The sequence below is a fragment of the Phalacrocorax carbo genome, chromosome 5 (assembly GCF_963921805.1).
Source record: "Phalacrocorax carbo chromosome 5, bPhaCar2.1, whole genome shotgun sequence".
Taxonomy (NCBI): domain Eukaryota; kingdom Metazoa; phylum Chordata; class Aves; order Suliformes; family Phalacrocoracidae; genus Phalacrocorax; species Phalacrocorax carbo.
Window position 1 is genome coordinate 14,666,957 of NC_087517.1, and position 26,016 is coordinate 14,692,972.

General features: G+C 41.7%; 1 protein-coding gene across 8 annotated transcripts in view; it reads right to left on the reverse strand.

Annotated features, from left to right (window-relative positions):
- PTPN4 (protein tyrosine phosphatase non-receptor type 4) overlaps positions 1 to 26,016 on the reverse strand; it is a 175,964-nt gene that overhangs the window by 34,098 nt on the left and 115,850 nt on the right. For 4 of the 8 annotated variants that reach the window (XM_064451253.1, XM_064451254.1, XM_064451252.1 and 1 more), the window contains 6 exons: positions 21,050 to 21,244; positions 10,613 to 10,717; positions 5,250 to 5,292; positions 4,033 to 4,111; positions 1,479 to 1,523; positions 1,102 to 1,154 (listed from right to left, as the gene is read on the reverse strand). In XM_064451253.1, coding sequence (XP_064307323.1) covers positions 1,102 to 1,154; positions 1,479 to 1,523; positions 4,033 to 4,111; positions 5,250 to 5,292; positions 10,613 to 10,717; positions 21,050 to 21,244 — 520 coding nt within the window. Of the gene's footprint in view, positions 1 to 1,101; positions 1,155 to 1,478; positions 1,524 to 4,032; positions 4,112 to 5,249; positions 5,293 to 10,612; positions 10,718 to 21,049; positions 21,245 to 21,710; positions 21,845 to 22,044; positions 22,108 to 22,158; positions 22,511 to 26,016 lie in introns of those variants that run through there. The other 4 variants (XM_064451260.1, XM_064451259.1, XM_064451262.1 and 1 more) reach the window with 4 other exon arrangements.

Genomic DNA, 26,016 nt, shown 5'->3' on the forward strand with positions numbered 1-26,016 from the left:
CCTGCAAAGTAAGTACAACAGTGCATCGGTTTATAAGATGAATGTTGTGCAGAAAATTTGTGTGGCACAAACGCATGGCCCATCTCCAAATTCCCTCCTCAAAGAGAACGGTACAACAGCTTTACAGCAGAGGTTCTGGTATTTTTTGGTAGACTCAGACTGGGTTGAATAAGGCCATATAGATATATCCTCCAATAAGGACCCAAAAGTCCACTCTAGCAGACATTTCTAAAACTTCAAGCCTCCTATCTTTCTTTTGTGAGTGCCCCTGCTTGAAACCAGAGCAAACTTCACATTCGTCAAGATCACACCCTCATCCAAACAACAGAAGACATGGGCCATGAAGATCAGTGATGTACAACCCATACAAGCAACTGAAGGTCAGACCACAGTTCTCAGAGAAGCCACGGATACTGGAGTCTCAGCTGGAATCAAAAGTTAAAGGCAACTCCTTAATAAGAGTCTCAGATAAATCAAGCATTGTGCTGTAGAGCTGAGAAAAAAATATAGTATGCCACCTCTTTTGGCTGAAGAAGCATCTGAAATACCAACAAGTGGAGTTCAGCCATAAATGGTCAAGTACAATCATGAGACGTGGGGCACTAACATGTTTCTACAAAGAAGCTGAAGTCAAAAGCTGGTGGTTTTATATACGGGACTTTTCAACTGAGTGTAGAACCAAAATAATTTTGCACCTGATCTGTGCAACAAAGAAAAATGGCAGAAACAGCATGATGAAAAAAGTGAACTGTGTTACTACATCAAAGCAATTCAGGAAGACTGCAGACCTCGTACCTTGTGTGAAAGTGGACAGTTTTGCACACAAGCACCTGAGAAAACAAGTTTAGGGCAAAGCTGTCTATGTTCAGAACCTCCTTGTTCTGTTTCCTGTGGAACTGAGTCATTTTTCTATATACGTTCTCAGCAAAATCGCAATTGAAAAAAGCTGTGTTTCACACTGGATCATTTCACACAGGATTGCTAACATCTGGGCAGAACCTATTTTCTGGATATAACAAGGACAGCCTAAAAGAGGTGATAAGAGTCTACACAAAGCTGTTCGTGTAACTTCATACTTCCCCGCTCATTGTACCTACTCACCTTGCATGTTATAAGCTGCCAACTGGACGGCTGTGTCAAAAGGACATTCCAATCTGCCGTAAGAGAAATGCATTGTTAAAACCTTAGCTGACACTGTTTAGCAGACAACTCATATACTTGACAGTGAGAAACTGCAAATGTTTGGAATAAGAAAGTGAACAAGTATTAGTAGATTTTCAGCAAATTAACAGGAGATAAGCACTACATTATTTAAGCATTCCTCTGCTGGTATTCGTGCATAAAGAAGTAATATTTCAGAGGAAAAAACCCCATTACATTGCTTAGCAAAACTTATTAATTATCCAAATGTAAGTTTAATAAATGCTATGTTAAACACCCTGCAATTATTTGAAAGTCTGCTTATTGAGAGTACTTACTTTCCACTAAGAATATCCAGTTTCAGCTGTAGGACAAATAAATACCTGTAGGATTAAATAAGAAATAAAAGTGATTAATAGTTCTAATGTGTCACTCAGCCAACAGCAGGAACTTAGAGCCTGACAAATTAAAATGTTTTCTACTCTTTACATAGGTTTTCAAGACTGAAAAAACTGCACTGTGATCTTTCAAGGTTTTATCAGTTCGGTTTGTATGCTTTGCACACATTTCAAATGAAGTAAATCCAAAACTAGAAGTTGTCACAAACTGAACTACAGCGTTGCATGGAAAAAGAAATAGGATACCTAAGTAAGCCTCATTTTTTTTTTCTCTTCTGATCCTACTTGGGCAAAGAACTTGCATTTTCCACATTTTCTTCATTATTCATAAGAGAATGAATATTTTAAAGTCCCTCAAAAATAAATGTTTCTCATATGGGTTACTTAGTTAAAAATCTAACCCAGAAAGCTGACTGCAAAGTAGCAAAAAAAAAAACAAAAAACAACACCAAACAGCAGGCTGCAGCCTTTTCAGCTTGTTTACTCTTCAGAGCTAGCTTTGCTTCAGTGCCATGTTTATTTAGTACTCTTCTTGCATAGAAATTGGGCAAATTTTGAATGAAAAGCTCTTATCCCTTTGGTGTGCAACACCAATCCTTCTGATCCAATACCCACAAAGAGTAGCCCTCTTGCTCCATTATGGTATACAGCTTTCCTTTAGTAAGAGATGTAGTAGTTTCATTAACTAAAACGTTGGCATCCATGATGCTATCTATCCAGTTTTAATTCAACTACAGATGAACAGAAGCCTTACACACAAAGCCAGAGACCATGCTTCTGTTCCAACATGTGCCTACGTGTCCTTGTACTCACACACATACACACAAAACAGATGCAGGCATTTTTCCCTACAGGTCCCTTAGAAATCCACAAATACTCTTCCAAACCATTTATTATCCAAAGCCTTTTGAACACTGGCCCCTACATGGAGAATAAATTTGGTACTGACCCTAGATATCGAAAGAATGAGGACAGGCCTCCAGTATATAGTGAGTGTGACCAGTCCGTGCTTATCAGCCACATAACACTTGCAAACAATTCAAGCACACTTCCCATCCTTAGGCTGTGTTATGTGACCTCTGACTGGTGGTATCTGATGGGAAGCTGGCAGAAAATGTAAGCAAGCTACACCTGTGGAAGCTGAAAAGTGGCTCCAGCTGGGTGTTCTGCTGCACAAAGGAAAGGTGGAACCCTCGGAAAGCACCCGCTAGTGACACCTATAAACCCATAGCAGAACTCCCATTCCCACTGCTTCTTTAAGGCGTAAAATTGTCTTGAGACAGAAGACAGACTTGCAGCTCTCCTGTTCTGGGGGATTAGGTAAGCAGACAGGGTTTAAAAGCCCTCAGGTTTCAGGTCTGCCCTTGTAAAACCTGTATAGCAAGGTCTGACTGGCAGAACTCACTCAGGATGGAAGAAAATATTTCATAGTGGTAGATACAGATGCAGGTTTGAATTTTGTCTGTGGTTACTATTTTTAAAGACAGTTAAATGTTTATTCAGGAACATGAATGAGGAGGCAAAACATTCTTCCAAGATCATCAGGAAAGCATTAAAGAAGAGGAGTTATACATTATGCTACCACATGTGTATGAAGCTGCACAGGGTACATATGGCTGTAAGGGGTAATGCTACCATAATCTTCCTGGTAGCACTCCTAGGGATTTGGCTAAAGTGCAGATCGAAGATCCACAGACATATAAACCTGAACAACAAACATCCACTTCATGCTCTTACAAAGGGCTGAGGGTATAAAGCCATCTACAGCTATCAAGAAAACATGACTTTGTTTTCCCTCCAAAATGGATCATCGGCAGCGGTGACAATGCAAAGAAACATTGCCTTTTACAACAGATTTGTGCTACTAACAGATGGTAGGTTGTGTTCTCTTTCAGATGTCTCAGTCCAACATGAAATGCAGCATTATGAACATATCTGTGAAATGCTTTAATCAAGAGAAACTGCTGCTTACCTGACACTACAATCCTACACACAGAGTACTGCCACCTCACATCTCAACACGGTAATAAAATACTATTTTCCCTTTCATAAGTTCTGCAAAAACCACAGAGTAAAGAACCGTTAACAGAACTTATTTTTGCCAAAAAGCTCTAACTTGCAATTCAGTGCTTTTCTGCCTAAAGAGACAGGGTGACTGCATACAGCTGAAACTAAATGCAACTTAAGAAGAACAAGAAAAGCGAATGATGTCTGTTATCTTCAGTAAAAACCTCTGTCCGTTTTGTGGAAGCTACTCAGATCAGTTGCCAGAATTGCCTAATGAAAAATGGTGCATCAAGTAATATGGTAAATATACAGATCTCTTTATATTACAGCTCATTTATTTCATGAGAGCTACATTAGAAGCATTTACAAAAAGCAAGCAGCTCTAAGGAATTCTCCAAAACATCACACAACTGATTTAAATAAATACCACAGAAACATTTTCCTGGCCTTATTTGGGTACCCCCTCTCTCACACAAAATCCCCTTACCTTGTTAGCTCTTCACGTAGATTGTTGGGCTCTGATGAGTAAAACTTTACACGAAAATGCAGGCAATATGGTGGGCCAACTGCAAAACAGAATTCATTCAAGACAGTGGTAACAGTTACTGGATGAGACATCTTTTTTTATTATTATACGAATCACATCACAAAACTTGACTGAAATTGGCTCTATCCTACCACAAGGTCTTAAGGAAAGAATTCTTCTGTGACAGGAAAATGTGTGGAGAACATCAGGGTGAAAGGACACTTAAATACATGCACAAAATAGTTTTCTATGTTACCAGTCAATCCAACAGTCATATCACATTAAGTTGATTTGTCCTGCCAAGAGCACATGAATCTAGGTTAATCCCTATATTTAAGGACTCTCTACCCATCACCAAGAAAGTTATGCATCTTGGCTCTGCAGTTGACCAAACCCCCAGGCACTCCGTTCATCTCTATAACGCCTTTCCAAGGCTCTGGGAAATACCCACTGCTGACAACTCAGTCCCCTTCATTCCACAGAAGTTTAGACATATTTTAGGAGATTTAACAGACCCTTCTGTGGAAGAAACATCTTTTCTGGAAACTGAAGAGTTAATTCAGCAAAAGGATGGATTAACAGTACTTTAAAAATGTGCAGTGCTCTGCTGATTCTTGCATTTGACAGGAGGAATTTTTTCTATCTCGGTGCTTCTAAAACCTCTGTGGTGCTGTGTTAATACAACAAATCCCTGAAGACTTCCCACAGTGCAAAGCAAGGAAGCTGCTAAACAAAAATCAGCTGATGTCACAGCTTAGCCAAGCACGCACCACCGAAACAACCAGGCCACACTAAACCCTTGTGCAGCAGGTAAGGACTTGGTGGTCCAAACACAGATTTGGGCATTCACAACTGCCCCAAGGGATGTAGGCTCCAAGACAAGTTTTCCTATAGTCAGGATAACAACCTATAACACTAAAACATCTTCAGCTGCCTCGACCCCATTTAAACTATAATTAATGAGCCTGTAACATGTTTAATTAAGGACATTAGACCAAAGTAATATGAGTGACAGCAGGGAAGAGGTCATTAAACAATCAGCAGCACCATGCTGGGTTTTTGTCACCAGGTCTTGTCACCCCTCCCAGGACACCGTTCCCCTACCACCCACTTCCAACCCTCTGTGCCTCCTGTGTGTTCAATATGAGACCCCAAGAGAAAATGAAAAGGACACTTACTTTTAACTTGCTTTTTAATGCTTTTTGTGTTGTCCAACCAGTGCTGAAAAATAATTTCATTGAATTATAAAGAAAGAAATCTCACCGAAATAACAAAAAAGGGAAAAAAACCTATTAGTTAGTGAGGACCATTTTGGAATAACAAGTAGTTTGTTGAAACAATATAATCCAAATCTTTCACAATTCACAGCACTCTCACTGCTCAAAGATCCTTTCACTGGAAGTTTGTAATGCAAAATGTCAGTTTTGAACAGCAGAAACATCCTGTAGTACCTCATTTAAAGCCAATCTTCAAGAAAGCATTATCCATTCTAGAGAAAAAAAAAAAGTACTGACAAACCGTTTACTAAAATTTTCATCCTGTCCAAACACACACTTAATTCACACATTAGTAGGTCAGCCAGTGACAATGTGCCAGCGAGGCATAAATCATAGCCGGAGACTCTGGCACTCAGTTGTGTGTGATGTTTACTTGGGATGGAAGGGGAGAGACAAAATAAATATTGCTGGCTTTCAGGCATTTTCTTTAGATGACTCAAGTGTAGTAACAGCAAAGCTGTCTATGTTCAAACTAAGGGGCAGCTCTACTTAATTCTCCAGAATCTGTTCACAGGTGACATTTTAGCAGCTGTCGCACAGGAGGACAGAAGTTACTGCCTCACCTACTAATGCTAATTATAAGCTATATACTAGACATGAAGACAAAATAATGGGTTTACTTACGCTGTGTACAACAGCATGTGGAAAAATAAGTTATAGATGGCAGGTTGAGAGAAACATCTACTCATATACACTATGCTCCCTAAAATGATTGCATATACTCCCACTGCTGAAGAGTTTATACCGGAAATTAAAGATAAAACTGGAAAGCTAACATACAGCTAGCGGTAGGACCTACTTCCAAGTGCTGTGCATAGGAAACAGCTCTCAACTCCAGAGGTGACTCAGTTAAACAGTAAACACGGCACCTTATTCAACATAATTGCATTGACTCAACAGCCACAGGAAACTACCTAGCACACCATGACCTGCATGGTTTACAATGCCCAGGTAACATCACCTCATTTGATCAACCCTCAGTGTCACCTGGCAACTAATACAGATAAATTATATACCTAGGAACACTCCTTTTGTTAAACTACATGCCATGAAATTCACAGCGGGCCCCATAGAGGACAGAAAAGCAACAGGGGTATGAGAAAGAACCGGTATTTTCAGGTTGCAATGCCAAGTGCAAACACATTCCTGTCTTCAGAGCAGCCCTGCCTTCTGCAGAGAGTGTGTAAAGTCTGCCTGTCATACAGACAGCATATGCAGTGATTGATATATTAGCTGCAGATCAGAACAACTGAACCATCTACTACTGCATTGCACACAGCTGAAAATGCTCTCATTACCTATTAAAACAAAGTAGCTACAGAAATCTATCTGAAATGCATCTAATATTTTTAAAACAAAGCAGGAAGCTTAAGGAAAAACAAAGCAAATATTTATGTCACCTTTGTTTACACTACCAGTGAAATGGAGTTGAGCAATTTTCTCTTTGTTTCTTTTAAGAAATGATATAATCTTTCTTCCTATTCCATAAACTCACTTGTCGTAAGAGACAATTTCCTTCTTCCTCCACCGTAAAAATGGCTTGCAGGTGATTTAGATACAAGAATGGCAGAGAGCGCCATTTCTAGGCTCCAGGACTGGCTGTGCACGCCTGTTTCATCTCCCTCCTGTTTTCTCTCATCTCCTCCACATTCCATGGGAAGGCAACTGAGAGGCCCACGAGAGGCACTGAGAGCATTTTACTCTGCTTCACTCTTAACCATCGCTGCCTACGGGAGCTCCGTCAGAATGGTAAGGGTGTGCGTGGCAGAAGGGCAACAGAACTGCTTTTAAATTGGGGGCGGGAACCCAAAACAACAAAAAAACCAAACCCAAACCAACACATGCATGGACACACACAGACATCAGGAAACTTAAGATTTATTCCAAGTGATTAAAATGGAATTCAAGTGGACCTGGCAAAAAGTTTACGTTTTGATGAGAGTTTGCTCAGCACAGTCTCCTGCTGAAATCCAGAGATAAAGTTTGATAAACAAAAAGCAATATGAACAACAGACCACATAGAGTACTGGAAGTCCTTACTAAAACAGTTTGCTGCTTCAGAAATTTAAAAACACAAAGCTGAAACAAAACAAAAAAACCCTGCCAAAACCTAGCAACACTTCAAGAAGGTAGGGTAAGTGAGTATTTTTTAGAAAGACAGTGAGGCTAAAACTGGTTCCATACTTTATGCAATTAATGGGTGCATACTTAGTGCAATGCTGTACAAATAATTTTCAGCACTAAGCATGGCATTAGATAAAACTGCCAGAGTAACAAACCAATGTGCCGTACAATTCCATTAGGAAGAGTATTTGATGCTTGCAACTTTTACATTAGGATTAGAAATTTGCCACCTGTTAAATCTTCAATGCCTCCTTACTAGAAACATCTCTCCAGCACTGCTAGATGAAAAGCCAAACAGTCCAACAAGTTAACAGCAACCTTCATGTTTTCTGGCACTGGACATGCTGTGCAGTTCATGGTCAGCCTGAATCGAAGCTACTCAAATTAACAATTCCCTTGGCTGCCAGACCAAGTCTGATATATGGTGGATAATCTTGCAAATAACTCCCCCTTTGCCATCTCCTGCCTCTTACTTGGTGGGTGAGGGGAGAATCTATTCTTCACAATCAGATTATCAACGAACACAGAAATCACATGAAAACAACAATTCAATTATCAATTATCAATTGTTTTAAGTACTACTTTAAAGAAGCCAGTATTTGAATCCTAAAATCCAAAATGTCAGGAAGAGTTTGTATTATCTGGGTTCCCCTTGCTCCCCAGCACATCATTATCTCAGACACCTAACTACTAATCACTTCAGCAGCTCAAAAGAAGGAAAAAACCCCCTATCCTTCAGTTGTTCAAAATTAATCTGTTGAAAACTCATTTGTAGTTAAAACAAGCGGGGAAATTCTCAATTTTTTATTTAAACTACATTTTTGCCAGGGTTTTTATATCATCAGGTGCAACTAGCTCGTTAGGCAATAGATTTAAATTGGGTAGCAGAAAGATTATCTCCTTCAGAGCCAGCAGACAATTCTGTCCGCAGTAAGGGACTGGATTCTTACACTGTTTATTTAACAGCTCTCCTGAATAATCTTTGACAAGTCACTTGATCAGTCTCTTTGTTTCCAGCTGCAGATTCTGCTATAATGTGCCAGCTCCTCTTTGCAAGAACAGCTGCCATCACAACAGTTCTTCATTTCTTAAAGCAATTATCTCTGACTGTTGTCCTCAGCTCTTCTGGCAGAATGCAATCTTTTCTGCTACATTATATAGAGCGTATCATTAAAGTCCAGTTTAAACAGATTGTTCTCTCCACTCTGCCTCTCTTCAGTCACACATAGTTAAGAAAAGGAAGCAAACTAAGTTCAAAATCACTTGTACCTGATAGATTGTGCAGTATCAAATACTAAATCGGGTGTCATCTGGACTAGAAGTAACAATTCGCAAGACGAAAGCAAGCCCATGGCTTCAGCCCTTGCTGAGGCAGAAAACATTAACTCTTTTCCCCATTTCCAGATCAAATTACGTTATTTGCTAACAGAATAGTAAGATAGTTTCACTAGTCATAACTAACCCCCTGTGAACTCTTCTGAGATGCATATGGAAATACTTCAGAAGCCACATGACAAACTGAATTAGGATACCTAAAATGTACAGATCTTTTTTTTTTCCTGAAGTAAAAAGAGAAATGCAATGGAGTCATTCACTAACAATACTCAACAACCTAGACTGCACATGCTTAAGACAGTTAACATGATTTTTTAAATTAGAAAATGGTATGCCCTGGGCTGTTCTCCAATTTCTTTGGTAGGAGGTATGCGTGGTTCTGAATGACATCCCTCCATTACTGTAATGGCCTTTTTCTCCTTAGTCCTAAATGTCTCTGTTCTGCAAGAGGTTTAAGATCACTTTCACTAACAGGAAGTGCAGGCCAGCAGCAGCTAATCCCACTAGCCATGAAGTTTGCTTCAGATGCTGAATACAAATTCCTTTCTCCAAAGTGAATGCCCTCTACAATTACAAGATAAGCATAAAACTCAATTGCAATAATTTTGAAAAGAAGCCATCAGGGTATAATTGTGCTTTGGTGTGGATAACACTGTCCAAAGCTGTCGGCTTCTTTCAAAGATTCAGGTTTGGGGAGTTCTTTGCCGCTGTACAAAGCTGTAACGATTAAGATGTCACCTTCAAATTGTTCTGGACGTAGACCCTCACAGAAGTAAAGGAAGGTATGGCATTGTCTCCATTTTGTATGCTGACCTTGAACAATTTAGCTCAGCAGCAACTGCCCATGCTTCCACTTTGCCATCCCAACCATGAAATAATTCTGAAGTGGACTTGAAACAATTAGGTCATGCATCTGACAAATAAGATTGACATACACAGTATGAAAACTCAGATCTCATTCTACCTGGGGTGTTGGGATAAGGGAATACAGGTTAAGTTATAGGGATGCAGGACAGAGACAAAAATCCACTCCTTGTCTAACACTTCTCTTAACTTGCAGCTATCCTGTGGGCAGGGTTAGGTACTTGGCCATAAGAAGTATCTATATAAAACTGAACAGCCCACAAGTGAAAGAACCATGGTTGCTTCTGGTAAACAACGCCCTGCTTCTGTTTTCAAAAGCAGTCACATTTTTACAAACGCGCAACAGACTTCACAAACTCAGGCTTGCAAGACCCACCCCCCACTCAAACTGTCTGGTACATACAAACACACCTGTATCGTCCCAAAAATCTATAGTTTCAGGTCTGAGTCACAACTGATTTGAGCAAATCAAAGGCAGACCCCTCTTTCCAAGCTTACTTCCCAAGCAGACATTAACAAGATGACTTTTGCTGATGAGAAAGTTGATGGCATTGGCAAAGGAAAACTTTCTCCACTCTGTAGAACAACAAAGGGCCAAGCATACGCTCTAGTTTTGCCTCTTCCTCTCTGCATCAGTAATATCAATTTCTACGTGACATGCCAGGCTCTGGGGTCCTACTGGACCAGCCTGCCTAACACCACAGAAGGTGTGGCAGGAACAAATGAAACACAAGAAAGGAAGAGACAAGAGCACTGTAATATGCTAGAGTACTCAAGGAGGAATTAAACCTGGGGTCATTTAAAATAACACACCACAGAGCTTCTGCACAAACCTTAACTCAAAAAAGGCAATTTTCTTACAGCATTTTCATCAATATTAAGATTTAACTTTTAGACCGTTGCTTAAAAACCAAACAAACAAGAAAAGCACTGCTACTCACTGCCACTTGTGCAGAATCCATGAACCTTAATCCGAAGTAGTCGCTTTCTATAAGGTCCAGATGATACATGATCTGTTCAAACAGGAGCTGGCCTTTGGCTTTTTTCTGAAAATATAAAAGGATTTAGTACTTCACAGGTGGATTTATTGTAGCATCTACCTTCTTCTAGGCATACTCTATACTGCAAGTCCACAAGTAAGACAATCCCAAAATAAAGCTTCTGAAAATATAATGTGGAAATTGGTTTTTCCTCTCATAATTTTTGATGGCTGTTTTTCTTAAAGGCAAATGTACATCCCACAAGAGGCACACATAATATCCTTAAAGGACTTGCATAACGTCCTTTTTTGGAAAATGTCAACACTGACTTGCACAACAGGGTGTTAAACCATCATTTTATTATTGTCCTTTTTAGGCTTTCCTTACTCACTGAAGTTCAATAGAACTAGAAATATAGCTAGTACGATTGCAATAACTAATGCACTGGAAAATTTTCAGAGCAAAGTACAGCAAATTGCTTCCGAATTTATTCCTGTCTGCTACCAAGGCAATTCACCAGTTTTGAAGCAGGTAGCAAAGCACGGTGAATTAGGATATAGCATTCCATTAGCAAGTGCTTTTAACAACTGCCAGGAAACAGTCTAGGCCAAGCAAATTTAACAAACAGTACTTAGATAACACATTTACAAAAGTACGTTCATAAAACCCACTTGTAGATACAAAAAGCCACTGCATGTGCTCATACATAATTTATGAAGAAACTTAGCTCTGGCCCCAAGTAAACATAATTTTTACAGTGATCATCTAAAAAATTAAACAGTTGTTTTTAAAAAGAAGGCAGTAAATAGCACTGGGCAGTTTCTACACAACATACATTTTTCATGCTATGAACTCATTTTTAGTAATACACTGAAGGAAAAGCTTAACAGTAATACCTGAGTTGCCTAAGTGTAATAAAAATACATGAACAAATTAGTAGGTTAGAGTACAAGGCACAGCGTTGAAAAGAAATATTTTTAAATGCAAAGAAATGCAGAAAGGACTTAGGCTTACTCTGCAAGCAGTTTAAGGAATTCTCTATTTCCATAATGCTATCACCTTGCAATTTTTTAATATTTATACATTCACAACCTGAGAAATGGGCTAACTTTCTAAGCATATTTTTTTAGTAAGTTACTAATTAGCAGAGTTAGTCCAGCTCTCAAAATTCTGGGCCAGCCAGAATCCTTATTCTCAGAAATAACTGGGTTTAATCACCAAGTAATATCCATGTGAGTAAAGCAGTACACATAATTTTTGTCACCTTCCTCTATCCTGATATCCAAATATTTTATATTCAACTTTGCAATCATCATCACTGGTTTACTCGATACATTTGTTAAATACAACATTACATTTCATAGCTCAAAAAAAAAAAATATCTCAGCAAAGTCTATGAACTGAACCTGCAAGTTCTCCCAGAGTTACTTATTCCCAAGTACTGGGGGAAGGAGGAATGGACGGCAATTAGACCAGCAGGCAACTTCACATATACACAGCATCTACAAAACGTTGTATAATGAAAATGCTGAGATGCAGATGTCAAACTTGTTCAGGGCAACTTTTTTTTAAATTATGCATATGACTTAAACCATCAGTGGCTGTATTTGGGGTATTTGGAGTCAGCAAAAGCTTCACATGTGCTTTAATGTTAAATTCAAACTCTTTCTGATAGCCTTACTAAAGTCCTTCCCCCCTTATATTTAAACAAACGGCAACCAAAAATATTATTGCTTTGTAATTTTATGAATCAAAATTAATTTTTTTGTAGTCAGTAAAACTGCAATCTCAAGTGTTTTCGAAAGACATAGCAAAGACACACTTTTATTATATTTTCTGGTGAAAAACTACCCTAGCTTTCTAATGACAGCATTCAATTTAAGAGACATTTGTATCCTGCCGCTACCCCATGGGGTTCCTCCCCCTCCTCTTCCCTGCAGCAGAGCTCAGGTTACTCTCAAAGGACAAATATTTTCAGGCTGCTTAATGGTTACCGATGAAGTATTAACGACTCCACTCACAAGCAGTCCAGCCAGTGGCTGGTCCTCCCTTCAGGGCACAAATTAAACTCCTCGTGGGTTTGTAATTCTGTAAAACCTGACTACTTGATTTACACAGTTTGCTCTACTCTGTAGGAAGCAACAGCAAACATCTCATAGCAGGAGAATCAACAAACCGAACTGGGAAACTTAAATGAAATATCATTTACATAGGGCAGATCATCTAGTGGTTCTTCAACCCTTTGGAATGAGATAAAAGCATCTTTTGATTGCTTTGGCAAGAATCATGTCCCCCACCCCTGAATGGAGAAGGATGCTCCCAGCTAGGTCCTAATGACACCTCATGCTGCTCTTAATAACCACAATTGCTGGCTGAGTAGGTGCTACAAAGGCTGGACTTAACTCCGGTAGCGCAGCAGCAAGGCTGCATCAAGCCAACTCTGGTGTTCACCTCAGCAGGCTGGTTTGTCCCTTCATCGCTGGCATAAGGTGATATGGAGACATTCACCTTAGCTCAGGCACCTCAGTCACTGCCTAAAACGAGAGAGGTAGCCTTTATACCCTCTTCTCATGGTCTCAGAGGTAAAGGTTATTTCACAGACACACGTTCAAGAGCAAAAGCCAGCAACTCAGTGCTCCACAGCTCGCCTGTCTGATGTAAAGCCACTTGCAGTACCAGCAGCAGCCAGTACAGACCAACACTGGTGGAGTAACACGGGCTTACAACAGCTTGGAATGAGACCCTTGTGCTGGGCAGGCACCAACTGAATGGCTCACTTTTTAAGGTTTTTATTAGGTTTTTAAAGACAATTAAGTACTGCAAACTTCCAAAACTTAAGAACAATAACACCAAAACTGAAAACCCCACCTAATTAATGTACTAACTGAAATGCTTATCAGAAGAGGATTTTTCTCCTCTTTATTACTTTTCTTTGTAAAGAAGAGGAGGTCCCTATATAAGATGAACTCTGAGAAGAGAGATGAATAGGCTTTACCTTCACGGGACTTATTATCCCTTGTGTCTTGGCAGCTGTACTTTTCTGTCAGAAGATTCTTTCAAATTATTATGGACAGAAAGCTCAACATGAGCGAGCAGTGTGCTGCTGCGGCCAAGAAGGCCAACAGGGTGCTGGGTTGCATCAAAAAGGGCATCGCCAGCAGAAATAAAGAAGTCATCATTCCACTCTACTCAGCGCTTGTCAGGCCACACCTGGAGTCCTGTGTCCAGTTCTGGTCCCTGCTATACAAAAAGGATGTGGACAGGCTGGAAGGGGTCCAGAGAAGGGCCACCAAGATGATCAAAGGACTGGGAAGTTGCCATGCGAGGATAGGCTGGGAGAGCTGGGCTTGTTCAGCCTTGAGCAAAGGAGGCTCAGAGAGGATCTCATCACTGTGTACCAGTACTTAAGGGGCAGCTACAAAGAAGATGGAGACTCCCTTTTTCCAAGGGGTCACATGGAGAGGACAAGGGGGAATGGACACAAGTTGCTCTTGGGGAAATTCCAATTGGACACGAGAGGAAAATTTTTCACAGTGAGGACAGTCACCATTGGAATAATCTCCCCAGGGAAGTGGTTGACTCGGACACATTGGACACCCTTAAGATTTGGCTGGACAGGGCGCTGGGCCATCTTGTCTAGACTGTGCTCTTCCCAGAAAGGTTGGACTAGATGATCCCTGAGGTCCCATCCAACCTGTGTTTCTGTGATTCTGTGTGATTATGTTAATATTGCTTATTAGCAATAACTAACAGTAGCTGTTGGCTTCAGCAACTACTGAAGGGAAAAACCCTCCCTTCCTGGTTTTTGTCAACTCATTGGGAATGTCACCATTCATACCCATACCTGTTTCCGTAGAAAGACCCCATCTACCCCCCAGAGAAGCTAGGGACCCCTATTCAGGATTTACAGCTACCCAGTTGCTAGGATGTCACCTATGCATGTTTGCAGACTGTGGCAGTGCAGGAGCAGCGGATCAGCCTGTCCACTTTTTAAATGAAGTTAATCCCCCTTCTCCCAAACGACATGTTTTAAAAAAATAAGCCATGAGAAAGCTCCAACAATGATCTTTAAAGGAGAAAGGTTTCATCTGAATAGCATGAAAACCTATCTATAGCTAACACCATTAAGGTTTGCTGCAGAATCGGAGGGTCAAACCCCCTTATCTTTACAAAGGCAGTGTTAGAAGTATTGATTAATTTTTTGCATCACACTGATCTTATGGCTTTAAGTACTGACCTACAAATGGAGTTGCTCCTCTCCTCAAACTCCAAGCATCAATCTTTCAACTTTTCCAAACCCTCAGTTTTCTCCTTCATCTAAAGGGGCCACTTGCAGCAAATCACCAGTTCTGCTTCTCTCTCTGGTTTACCCCAGCCTTTGACAACATGTACCATATATTCTTGTACTGAGTAAAAAAGCCCTGCAGGCTTTATACAAAGGTAAGCATTTGGGATTAAACATTTTGTTCTGTTGATTTCTGGAAAAAGGCTTCTCCCAAAAATCTTTGTAAATAATTTATTTCAATATCCATTATAAACTATGTTTATTAGAATAAAATACAGAAGGATTTTAATGTGCTGTGCTCAGGCTTGTTTACCCTATACATAAAAAGATAAAGATTTAAAACATTCATACCCATCAGTTTGTTTTGCCAGAAGTGTCTCATTTTTCCTCTCCTAGAAAGTTTGTATTTTCTAGTTACACATTTGGCTTAATCCATTTCTGAATCTATCTCCCAATGTTCTTTCTGATCCAGAATATAGACAAATTGCTTATCCAGCATTAAGGTTTAGAGATTAAATACCTCCCCCCAGTATATTCTCAAACATTTGGTGTTTTATTTCGTGTTCCACCTGCAGGTTTCTCAGGAGCAGTCTGGTTAAAAGCATATGAGAGTCTCAGTCTTTGACTGAGCTCTTTACAGGGGCAGTTCAGTGGGAAAGCAGAGCTTCAGACAAAATTCACTGTTATGCTGCGAGTTAGGAATGCTAAACCTTTGGGCAACTAAACCAGCCCGCAGCACCATCCCCAGAAACGCTCGGCAGCACACTCCAGGCCAAACAAATTACTTTGATAACAGCTGTAGCTCACTTCCAGCTGCTCCCTTCCTCCCTTTCCAACTGCGTCAGGGCATCCTGCACCGCAGCAAGCCTGAAATGCTCACCTACCATTAACCCAAAACGACTGGACTCCCAGCACGACTCCATATAGGCAGCCTGCGATTCTGCTGCTGAAACGGATCATCATGTACTATAGATGTCTCGCATTCAATCTCAATACGCATTTAAATTTGGCATCCCAGGAAGCACTGGATCAACCCACACCACGGCTGGACCCCCTTCCACCACACAGACAGCACCTCCGCTTTGTAACGCACAGCTCAGGATTGATTTTTCCAGTTTCAGTCCCCTAAAGGTCTTTCAGCAGTTTAACCAAATAGTCAAAAGCATTTCAATAGTTTAAGCCAAAGACCACATGGGAAAAAAGTTTAATCTAAAACTTCATAGTCTTAATAAACACACACAAGCGTTTGTTTACTAATTACTTTTGTCAGCTGAGCTTTAGTTTGAAAATTTAAAAGCCAGCCTTGAACACTAAGATTACTCATTTTGTTCAGACTGATTTTCTAACATTTTTAGCATTATTTTTCTTCTTAATCAGCATTTGTGCCACAGACAGCATCCTGATTTTCATTTTTACAGCTACAAATACTCAGCAAGCAGCCACAAATATTCTACAAGCTTGTAAAAAACAAAAAAGTGGATTACTGAGTCAAAATAACTATCACAACACATCTCCAACCGTGTAGTCAGATCAATACAGATCATTTCCCTCCACACAAAAAGCCATCAGCACCTGTTAATAGTTTGCAAGCAACATTTTTGGCATTCCAGATAGATTTCTTAGCTTTATTTAAAATAACCACTACAAATACCGTCCTTCTTATCTTATTTTGTAAGCATTACTCCAAAACTGTAAACAGATTAGCTAACTCCTGGTATTCCACAGAGCTCTTGGACTGGTTTATATAAGACCTTGTTTTAATGATACTTCATTATAATACGGACAAAACCATCTCATTTTGCAGTCACCATATTAAATTTCATGCATGCATGAGTAAGGAATATTCTAAGATTAAGAACCTCTCAGAGAGCATCCATTCTTGTAATTTGTGTCTTTCACCTTATACCACCATGAAGCTTTTGCCTAAAATTTAGGTTGCACGTACAGAAGCTGGAATACAATGAATGTTCTATTATCCATGAGAAGATTATGCAAATTGTGGGTTAAGCAGAGTCAGGTTTTTTTTTTTACCAAAACACCTTTAGCTTCCCCAAAGTACAGTGCTGCTTCTGACTTTGTACTTTCTGTAAGACCCCATACTTACTATTGTTGCTATTGTAAGGCTGACCTTGTTCCCCCCCAGAAACCTATCCACAATTTTTTAAAAAAACCCATGCATATTCCAAGTGTATCCCTGTAATTTAATTTACATTATTTATCGTACCGTTTTCCCCCTTTATCTAGGTTATCTTTTCCTTCTCCCAGTTATGACTCTGAATAGCATAGAACTGACCATCTCTACAACAAATGCTCAATTTTTAGACCTTTTAATTTTAAAATCCTCTGGAGCAGCCAGTACTCAAACCAGCACTTTATTTGAAGTTCCTGGCAAACATTTTTGTTCACACGTTATTTCATAAGCTGTTGGTGACTTTAGTTAAAAACACTTTTCAAGGAAAACCGGTTATGATGCCCTCCCCCTTCCTAACCTGTCTCTCCCCAGGAACCATGACCACCAGAAGAGCCAGCATTCCAGCTGTTGAGAGGTTCCCTTGGAAGCCCAGACTGGTATGGCTGAGCTCATGGAGTCTTCAGGTACTAAACTGGATTTGTTCATGGCTTTTGGGAGTTCCAGAGGTGAAGTGAGGGAAGATGGAGTTTAGTTTCACATGGGAACAGGATTAAAAGTAATACGGGGATGTCAGCAGGACAGAGTTCTTGCCCTCTCACCACTCATACCATTAAGCAAACACTCCACCCATGGATCTTAAACAACAAGAAAAAAAAAAGCACAACCAGACTTCTGTCCAAAGTTGAACCTGAGGTAGGTTATCAGAAAAAAATGTGTCTGACAAACAACATCAACAGCAGCAGAGTTAACAGACACCATATATTCTATAAAAAACTTTTCATAGATTAAAAAAACAATAATAAGCTTCTCAGTATCTAAGCACATAATAAGTCTGTCAAAATCACTGAATGCATTTGGACAAAGCTTCAAAAAAGTGGTAATAGACAAGGAAAACTACCAGGTCAAAACACAACTTTAGAATCTGAGATGAAGGTGGGGAGAAAAAACCCCACACTTTTCAATCTGCCCCAAAAGAACTCTGGTAACTCACACAAACTTCATGCCTCCCATTCTCAACACACCAAAGTGTCAGTAAATATACACATAACACTGCTATCTGTAGTCATTGACACGGCTACAAAATAAGTAGATTTTTAAAAACAATCCAATGTACGTACTGCATAGGACTGTAGCATTGCTGAACAGTTCAAGTCAGGCAATTTTGTAATGAAAACCAACAGAAGAAATAGAAAAGGAGACAGATTAAGTGGCTTGACAGACACCATAGATAAGATCAGTGGACAAAAAGCAGAGTTACTGCTCAAATCCTGGCTCTGTGTTTAATAAGTTAATCTCAACTGCATCATTTACAACACGTCCCTTCTGTCTCATTGTCAATGTTCATAAAAACATCAGTCTTTGCTGCATAAAAAGACTCTGAAACATATCTGGCTTACATGATACTGTTCCCTGTAGTGGTGTTCATTTTTTCCTCTTTTTTTTAACTTAAACAAAAATTCAGCAATCTCAGATTCAAGTATATGAATGACCATAACTCCAGAATACTCTTCTTTCAGCAAGAAATTCACTGTATGGGTAGAGCTCAACAACCATATTAAGCAAGCATAAGCCTGATGCTGCCTCTCAATGTTTCTTCACCACATTTGGGGAGACACATGGGGAACCAGATTGCAGAATCGCTCCAGCTGGAAACTAACATAAAATGATACCAATTATTTTCAGCCACAGCATTTTCCTGACTTAGCTTACAGCCTGGCTGCCAAAAAAATGCTTCTTCTGCCAAGGGGTATGCAAAAAAAAAAAAAAAAAAAAAAGGACAAATGCAATAATGAAAGCAAAATCTTTTTTTCCTGTGGGAGCAACAACTTAGGTCACTGTAAGTGCTTACGGATTAAAAAAGGTACGGCATTCATTGCTGCCAAGGCAACTCTTTCTCTGGCTGTGAACTAACCTGTTTGCTAAGTGATTCAATCTTAAGAAACACTTTGTCGTTTATTTTTTTTAATAAAACAATGTCATAGAACTTAGGTAGACAATGGGACCCTGCACAACTAAACTGGCAGACCCGAGGGCACTCTTTGAGATAACAAGAATTGATTTCAAACCAAATCTACTGCCAAAGTAACAAAACCAGTCCTGGAAAAGGCGTTAGCTCAAAGACGACAACGATTCTCAAGGAAAGTTTTTCGAAAGAAAAAAAGAAAACCTCTCTCTATATACATAAATGTATTTCTAATTCAGCTTTAGATTTTAGAAAGCCATGTTGTTTTGCCAGGATTTTGTACCCTCCGCTTCATCCCACCTCCCCACCTTTTTCTTTCTTCTTTAAGAGTCAACCCCAAAATATGAATGATGCAAGCGGAGACACAAGAACAAACACATGCAGGAGTTTAAATTGAGACATTTAATCTAACTCTAATTTATTGTATTTTAATCACCAAAGGAACTGGTACATGTCAGCCACCAACGAGGCACTGTAATTACTGCATCTAGCTATGCTGATTTAGCATATTTGTTTACTGTTACTCATAACTTAGATGTTCACAGACAAGGCTTTATGTTGGCTTATAAAGAAAAAAAGCAAGAGTAAAAAAAGTTTCCTGTAGAAATAAATAGTTACTTCTGCACCCTGATCTAAGTTTTACAGTCCAGATGGCAGGTCGTGACACCTCTTCAGGTTCAATTTATGCTCCTCAAAGCCTTAGAAATGTTGTTAGAGGCGCCAGGAATTTGCCTACAGAGCCAACTCCAGCTCCAAAGATTACTGCTCTGGTTATGTGGAGACACCAATTTAAACTTGAGTACTTTTTAAAGTGTAACTCTTGCTATAAAGTGTTTGTGGGCATTCCTGGCTTCAAATCAAACATCCTAGGCACTAAGCAGCACTGGGATATGTTCATTACATTGTTTCAGAGATGTACAAATTAGTTTTACTGCCCTCTATAAATGCCCATCTGTATGGTTATTTCACAAATAAAGACACCTCACTGTTTAACTCTAGATTACTCGGGGTTCTGGACATCGCAGGAGTTATTTCCTCTCACTCACCTCAGCAACACTGCTCAATACTCTAACAAGCTGAGTCTTCCTCAGACTACCTAATGTTATAAATGCTCTAGAATTGTGCTTAAAATAAGAAAGGGAGGAAAGAAAAGCCATTCTGAGAACGCCTGCTCCGCACACTTTTCCTAGCCAGCAGCTCCAATGTCAGTACAACTGTTACTGCAGCCAAAATCCTATGGAACTAGTCAGGTGGTCTCAGAGACCCAGTTTCCTAACTCAGCTATATGAGCTCAAAACAAGTCACTAAAACTAAAGCACATGGTCATGGAAAAGCAGAGCATGTCACTTCTATTGCTACTGTTCATCCTGTTGGCCAAAACCAGGTATATAATTAAGCAGAGCAGAACAGACACGTGCATATTAAGGAAGCTTTAGAAATGTAAACCAGTGGCTAACACCTTACTCCCAACGAAGCACTATGCTATGAAACAACTCCTGCTATATAATCTGCCCTGAGGAGGGAAAGGAAGTAGAATCCTTCTCTTTCCCTCCCCTCTCAAGTTAGCATTAAAAAAAAAAACTGTATCCATCTCTGACACAAAATCAAAACAAACAAAACCCACAAAGGTATTATTGTTAGTACTTCTGCTCGTTCCTCCTCTTCAACATAATTACACTAAGAGATTCATGTTCCTTCTCAAGATGTATACACAGCTCACTGAAAAGAAAATCCAATTCATCCAAAATGTTACCCTCTCTGACCTAAGCCTTAGCACAACAATTACATTAACACGCTAGAAAGAGTTCAGTGTATAAGGCACAATGTCATCTAACAAAACACTCCCTAGTTTCAGTGAATAATAAAGGTAACTATTCCTTCAGTACCTTTTTATGACCGGTAACTTAGTGGTTGCCACAATAAATAGATGTGCCTTCACTTAACTTGTAAACAGCAAAGAGCAAAATCAGACTGACACAAGCCAACAGTATTTAAAAAACAAACTTGCATCACTCGTACCGGTAAGTCCACGCTGACATCTGTTCCATCCAGCAGCGCTACTCGGCAAGTAATGATGGATTTCGCATCCCCAGCTGCCGGGATGTGGGTTGAAGCTCTTTGGGCCTCTCTTAGCCGTTCCTTCTCCGCATGCTTGCGCATAGACCGCCGCCCAAGGGTTCGGCGGAAAAAGCTCAGCATCTTTGCTATAAAATCCTAGACAGAAAAAGAACATGTCAGCGTTCGTTTTTCCACAGGAAAGAAGAAAACATAGCCTGGATTTAAAGTTCTTAGAAAATGCCAGATTTTGATAAAGAACCATTAAAGATTCAAATAGATGCTTCAATTCTTTGGATTTAAACACCCAAAGCCTCTGGTTGCTTTGAAAAAAAAGCCGGCTGAAACCTTTGGCGGTAGTCGCAGTGATTTTGGGGACAATCTGGAAGTACGTTAGCAGAAAAAACAGCAGTCGTGTAGACCTCATGCAATCAACTTTAACCCTTTATTAATACAAACGCTACTGCGCTCTTCAACGGGACGGCGATGCTCTCTCAAGGCTGGAAAGCAGCTAAGCACTGCCCACCACCAGGTACTGTCTTGACCGACGCGCTCCCACCTCTCCCACAGAATAACGTTGCACGCGACCCTTCCCGCCCCAGGACTTCGCTCCCACGCGGGGCACCTCGGCGCCGAGCCGCCCCGGGCGAGGCTTTGCACCGACGGGCGAGCGCCTTCTGGGCCCGGCGGCTCCCCGCCGACCTCCGGCCGCTCACCCGCACCGCGCCGGCGCCTCCCGCCGCCCGCCCCCCGGCCCGGCAAGTGGCCGGAGCCCGGCGGGGAGTCAGCCCCGAGCCCGGCCGCTCCGCCCGGAGAGCGCCCCGAGAGGCGGCGCTGCCCCAGCCCGGAACGGCCCCCGGCCCGCTCAAACCCCCTCCCTCCCCCAGCCACGCCGGCCGCCCGCGGCCTCCCCCCCGCCCCTCCCCCCCCCTTACACAAGCCCCGAGACCGGCGCCCACCTCAGCCCCAGCCCGCGGCCCCGCTCCAGCCCCGCCTCCCCGGCGGCCTCGCCTCAGGGGTCGCGGCCGCCCGGGCACGGGCGGAGGTGGCGGTGGGCTCCCCGCGGCGCTCACCTGGCGGGCGGGCGGCCCCGCTGCCCGTGCGGTGGGAGCGGCGGAGCCGGGGGCGGCGGGAGCGCGTCCCCGCGGCGGCTCCTCAAGGCCCTGGGGGGCGGGCGGGGGGCGGGCGGGGAGGGAGCCCCGGGAGGGGGCGGGCCTCCGAACATGGCGGAGCGACGTGGGAGGCCCTTAAACGGGCGACGACTCGCCCGCCATTTCCTCCCGGCCAGGCTCACTCACCTGGCGGCTGCCGCGGCCGCTCTGCCCGCTCGGTGGGGACGGCGGAGGGGGGCGGCGCGGAGGGACGGCGGCAGGCGGGCGGTAAGGAGAGCGCGGCCGTTCGCGGTGGTGCCGCCTCCCCTTTAAAGGGGCGGAGCCGGGGCGCCCCCGCCCCGAGCCAGGTGGTTTCGCCCGGCGAAGGGCGGCGGCGGGGCCCACGTGCTGCTCCGGGAGGGGAGCGGCGGGCAGCGCGCGCCGACGGGCAGCGCCCCCCCTCCCCCCACCCCGCGACGAAGAGCCCCGCGGCCAGGAACCCCCTTCACCAGGGGGTGCGAGGGGCGACGGCCGCGTGGTAGAACAAGGGCGGGCCAGGAAGCCCCTAAGGAAGCGGCCCGTGGCTTTGCACCTTCGGGACGGCTTTCAAGTTATTTCGCAAAATTTCTGGAATTTTTGCTAGCGGGTAGCGGAAGCTTCCCTCGGCTGTTCATTGAGTTTAGAAGAAAATTGTCTCTTCAAACACTGCCCGAAAGGATAGCTGAAGCACTGCATTAAATAAAGCAGAACCATCTACAAACTAACCGTTAGTATTTATACACTGAATGTAACGTCCTCAGGAAGTACAAGGCCGGTTTGTCCCCGTGATCTATACTTCCATAATTTTTCTCGCTTCTGACTCCAGCCTAAGGGGAAAGCCCTGCCCACCGCCATCCGCCACAGCAATTACAAAGGGCTGCACTTCACCCTATTTTTGAGTACATAAGTATTTGTGTTCAAGCTACCATTGGAGAACTCCAAACAGAAAACCTCAGGAAAAGCAACAGAAAAGACAGCAATTTAAACTCTGCTTGCAAAGTATCGCACTGGCTAACAGAGAGACAGCTCTGGGTAGGTGAGCTCCAGGCTGCTTCAAAACCCCAGGGTAACTGGGAATCCAGTCCACGTAACAGTCTGGGAAAGCAGAGACTTTGGCTTGTTACTGGGACCGCTTTTGCTAACAATAATGCACCATTTCCTACCCTCAGCTATGAAATCCGGTCTGAGATAACCGGTCACAGTCCTGCAACATGGAGCGAATGGCATAGTGAAATTCCCGACAGTACACTGCCGTGGCAAAATCAGCTCCAGCACGCAAATATGCGTCGACTTATCTTGATGTCATTCACTGAAACGGCAAAAAAAAAAAGGTGCCAGGTAATTCCCCAGTATTTGCTGACTGAGCAACAGACTGATTTTGATGTTAAATGTCAGTTATTTTAGTACGCCTGTGTTGACAACAGAGCAATCCTCCTGCCACAAGCAGGAGGAGCATGGCAAGCTCATGGGAAAGGCAAGATTCAGGTTCATGCCTGGTTATTTACTCAGGAGCACAAATCACAAAACAGAGAGGGGTATTTAGATACTTTTTATCAGGGGAGCAGGGACTATGCTTGCTCCCAGTACCCAGAAGAAAGACAAAAACATCTTACTATATTTAAAGAGGAAAGAAAATAATTTATCTTGGAGGTTTTCAGGTATCTGATGAATTCTCAGGGCAGATCAATTAACTGATCATTTGAACAATGATGCTTAGTTTTTAGCGGAGATCTCCATCACATAAATGGTAGCCCCCTTGCCAGCAATTCTACACCTCCTATTGCCGGTGTACACCTCTACACTCTACACTTCCTCCTATTGGACAAAGCATTCTGGAGAAGAACATCACCTGATTCTCAGAGGCTGTCCCTAAATTTTCTGCCCATCTTCAACTATGTCCTCAAACTGAGCTTCTTTTCGCTGTTTCACAAGCTCCCTTGTCACCACCAAAACCTCCATTATTCCCAGCTTCCTTTCCGTAGCCTCAGTGACACAAACGTTTTTGCTCATTTTTGCTCTTCCTACTTCACACCAGCCTCCTGCTGCCCTTTATGCAATGGCAGTCTACTCCTCCCTCACTATTTGCTACTCAGATACAGTCCAAGTATATGCACATGCAACTGTGGTATCTGTGACTTGCCTTCTATCCTGTCTTTCTCTTCCAGTTTGAGCAAATCTCTTCCTACTTCATATCTCCTCTCACTTGTTTCTTTCCTTGAACACTTTCCCAGTAGTTTATCTTTTTGTACTTCAAACCCAGGCACCTTGTCCTCGCTTTAAAGTCCTAAATTAATCAAATTAAGAACATATGGGTGTCCCTCTCTTAGACACACTACCCCTCCTGAGATTGTCTTGCCTCCTAAATCCTTTCATCATCTTTTCCTACTTTTGCTCTGAACATCTCCTCACTTCTCGGCAGCAAGTATTTCATCGCAATTTCCATCTGGCATTTTTGTTCTTCACATCAGCGTGCCTCAGTCTCAATCACAGAACTGAGGGCATTATCATCTCTATTGAACACTCTCTCCAAAACACTCACTGTATAAAAGATAAAGAGTTATTCTTCCATTAGAGCAATCACTGCAGTACATATTTTCAGGTAAAAAAAAAATCTGCCTGGTACTGTCATGCTGTTTATGTAGCCAAGCAGTTTCATTCCTGATAATTTACCATCCTCTTCTAGTGCTCAATCCATAGAGGTGTATTTATGGCATACAATGTCATAAAGTAAAACACAAGCTGAACGTTATTTGGCATCAGAAGCGTAATGAAAGTCGCACAGCAAAACCGTGTGTACACCAGCAAGAAAATAGCAAAAAAAATTTAAACTTTAAATTACTAAAGCACATCTTTATTTTGCAATTAAACAATTAAGATCCACAAGTAAACTATATATTTTCAAGTCTGTACCTAGACAACTATTTGTCAACTGAAATTAAATATATCCACAAAATATGCATAACAGCATTTTTTCACATAGTAGAATGAAATTTTACTTAAGACTAAAACAAGACTTATTAAACGTTAATTAGCATATTTATCCTGGGAACTGCTGGTTTTCGGTAGAAGTTAGTGTATCATTTTAATGGCAAGAAATTTCATTTTATCAAAATGAGGACAAATACATAAGGCCCTTTAAAGCATACAGTAGCTGCAGTGACAAAAGCTGAAGTTATTTTCACATTGTCCAGTGTTGACCAATTTCAAGTTTCCGTCACTTTCAATCAACCACCCCGGCTGTTTAGCCAAGGTGTTGCCTCTAGGGTTGGGGTTCCTCCCCGCCGCCTTCTCCTCATGTGCTTTTAACAAATTTATAGGAAAAAGTCTGCTTATGGGAAGAACGTTCCCATCCCCCCAACATTAATAAAGATACACAAGTGTTAGTCTAAACAACAAAAGAGCAATTCAGCTCCGAGATGATTTACTTCACACTTGCAGTCCATCATTCAGCAGTATGAAACTGAGATGAAATTTGACAACTGAAAGCCACAGCTGGAAATGCAGATTAATTACCAGAACTAGCTAGCAAAAAAATATTGCCACCATCTGATTGTTAATAATGATCTAAATGTTCTTCCCTTTCTATTTACACATAGTATAGCACCTGTTACAGAGGAAACCCAAACCTTACACAAACAGCCCTGCCAAACTGACTGGGTAAAATGGGATCACTGGTAAATGAACCAAACCAAACGGAAAGCAAATCTGGATATGCTGGATAAAATAAAACCTTCATTTTCTTACCTTAATTTTCCTGCAAGATTTTTATGTGTTGTTACTGTGGTGCCCCAATGTACCGAG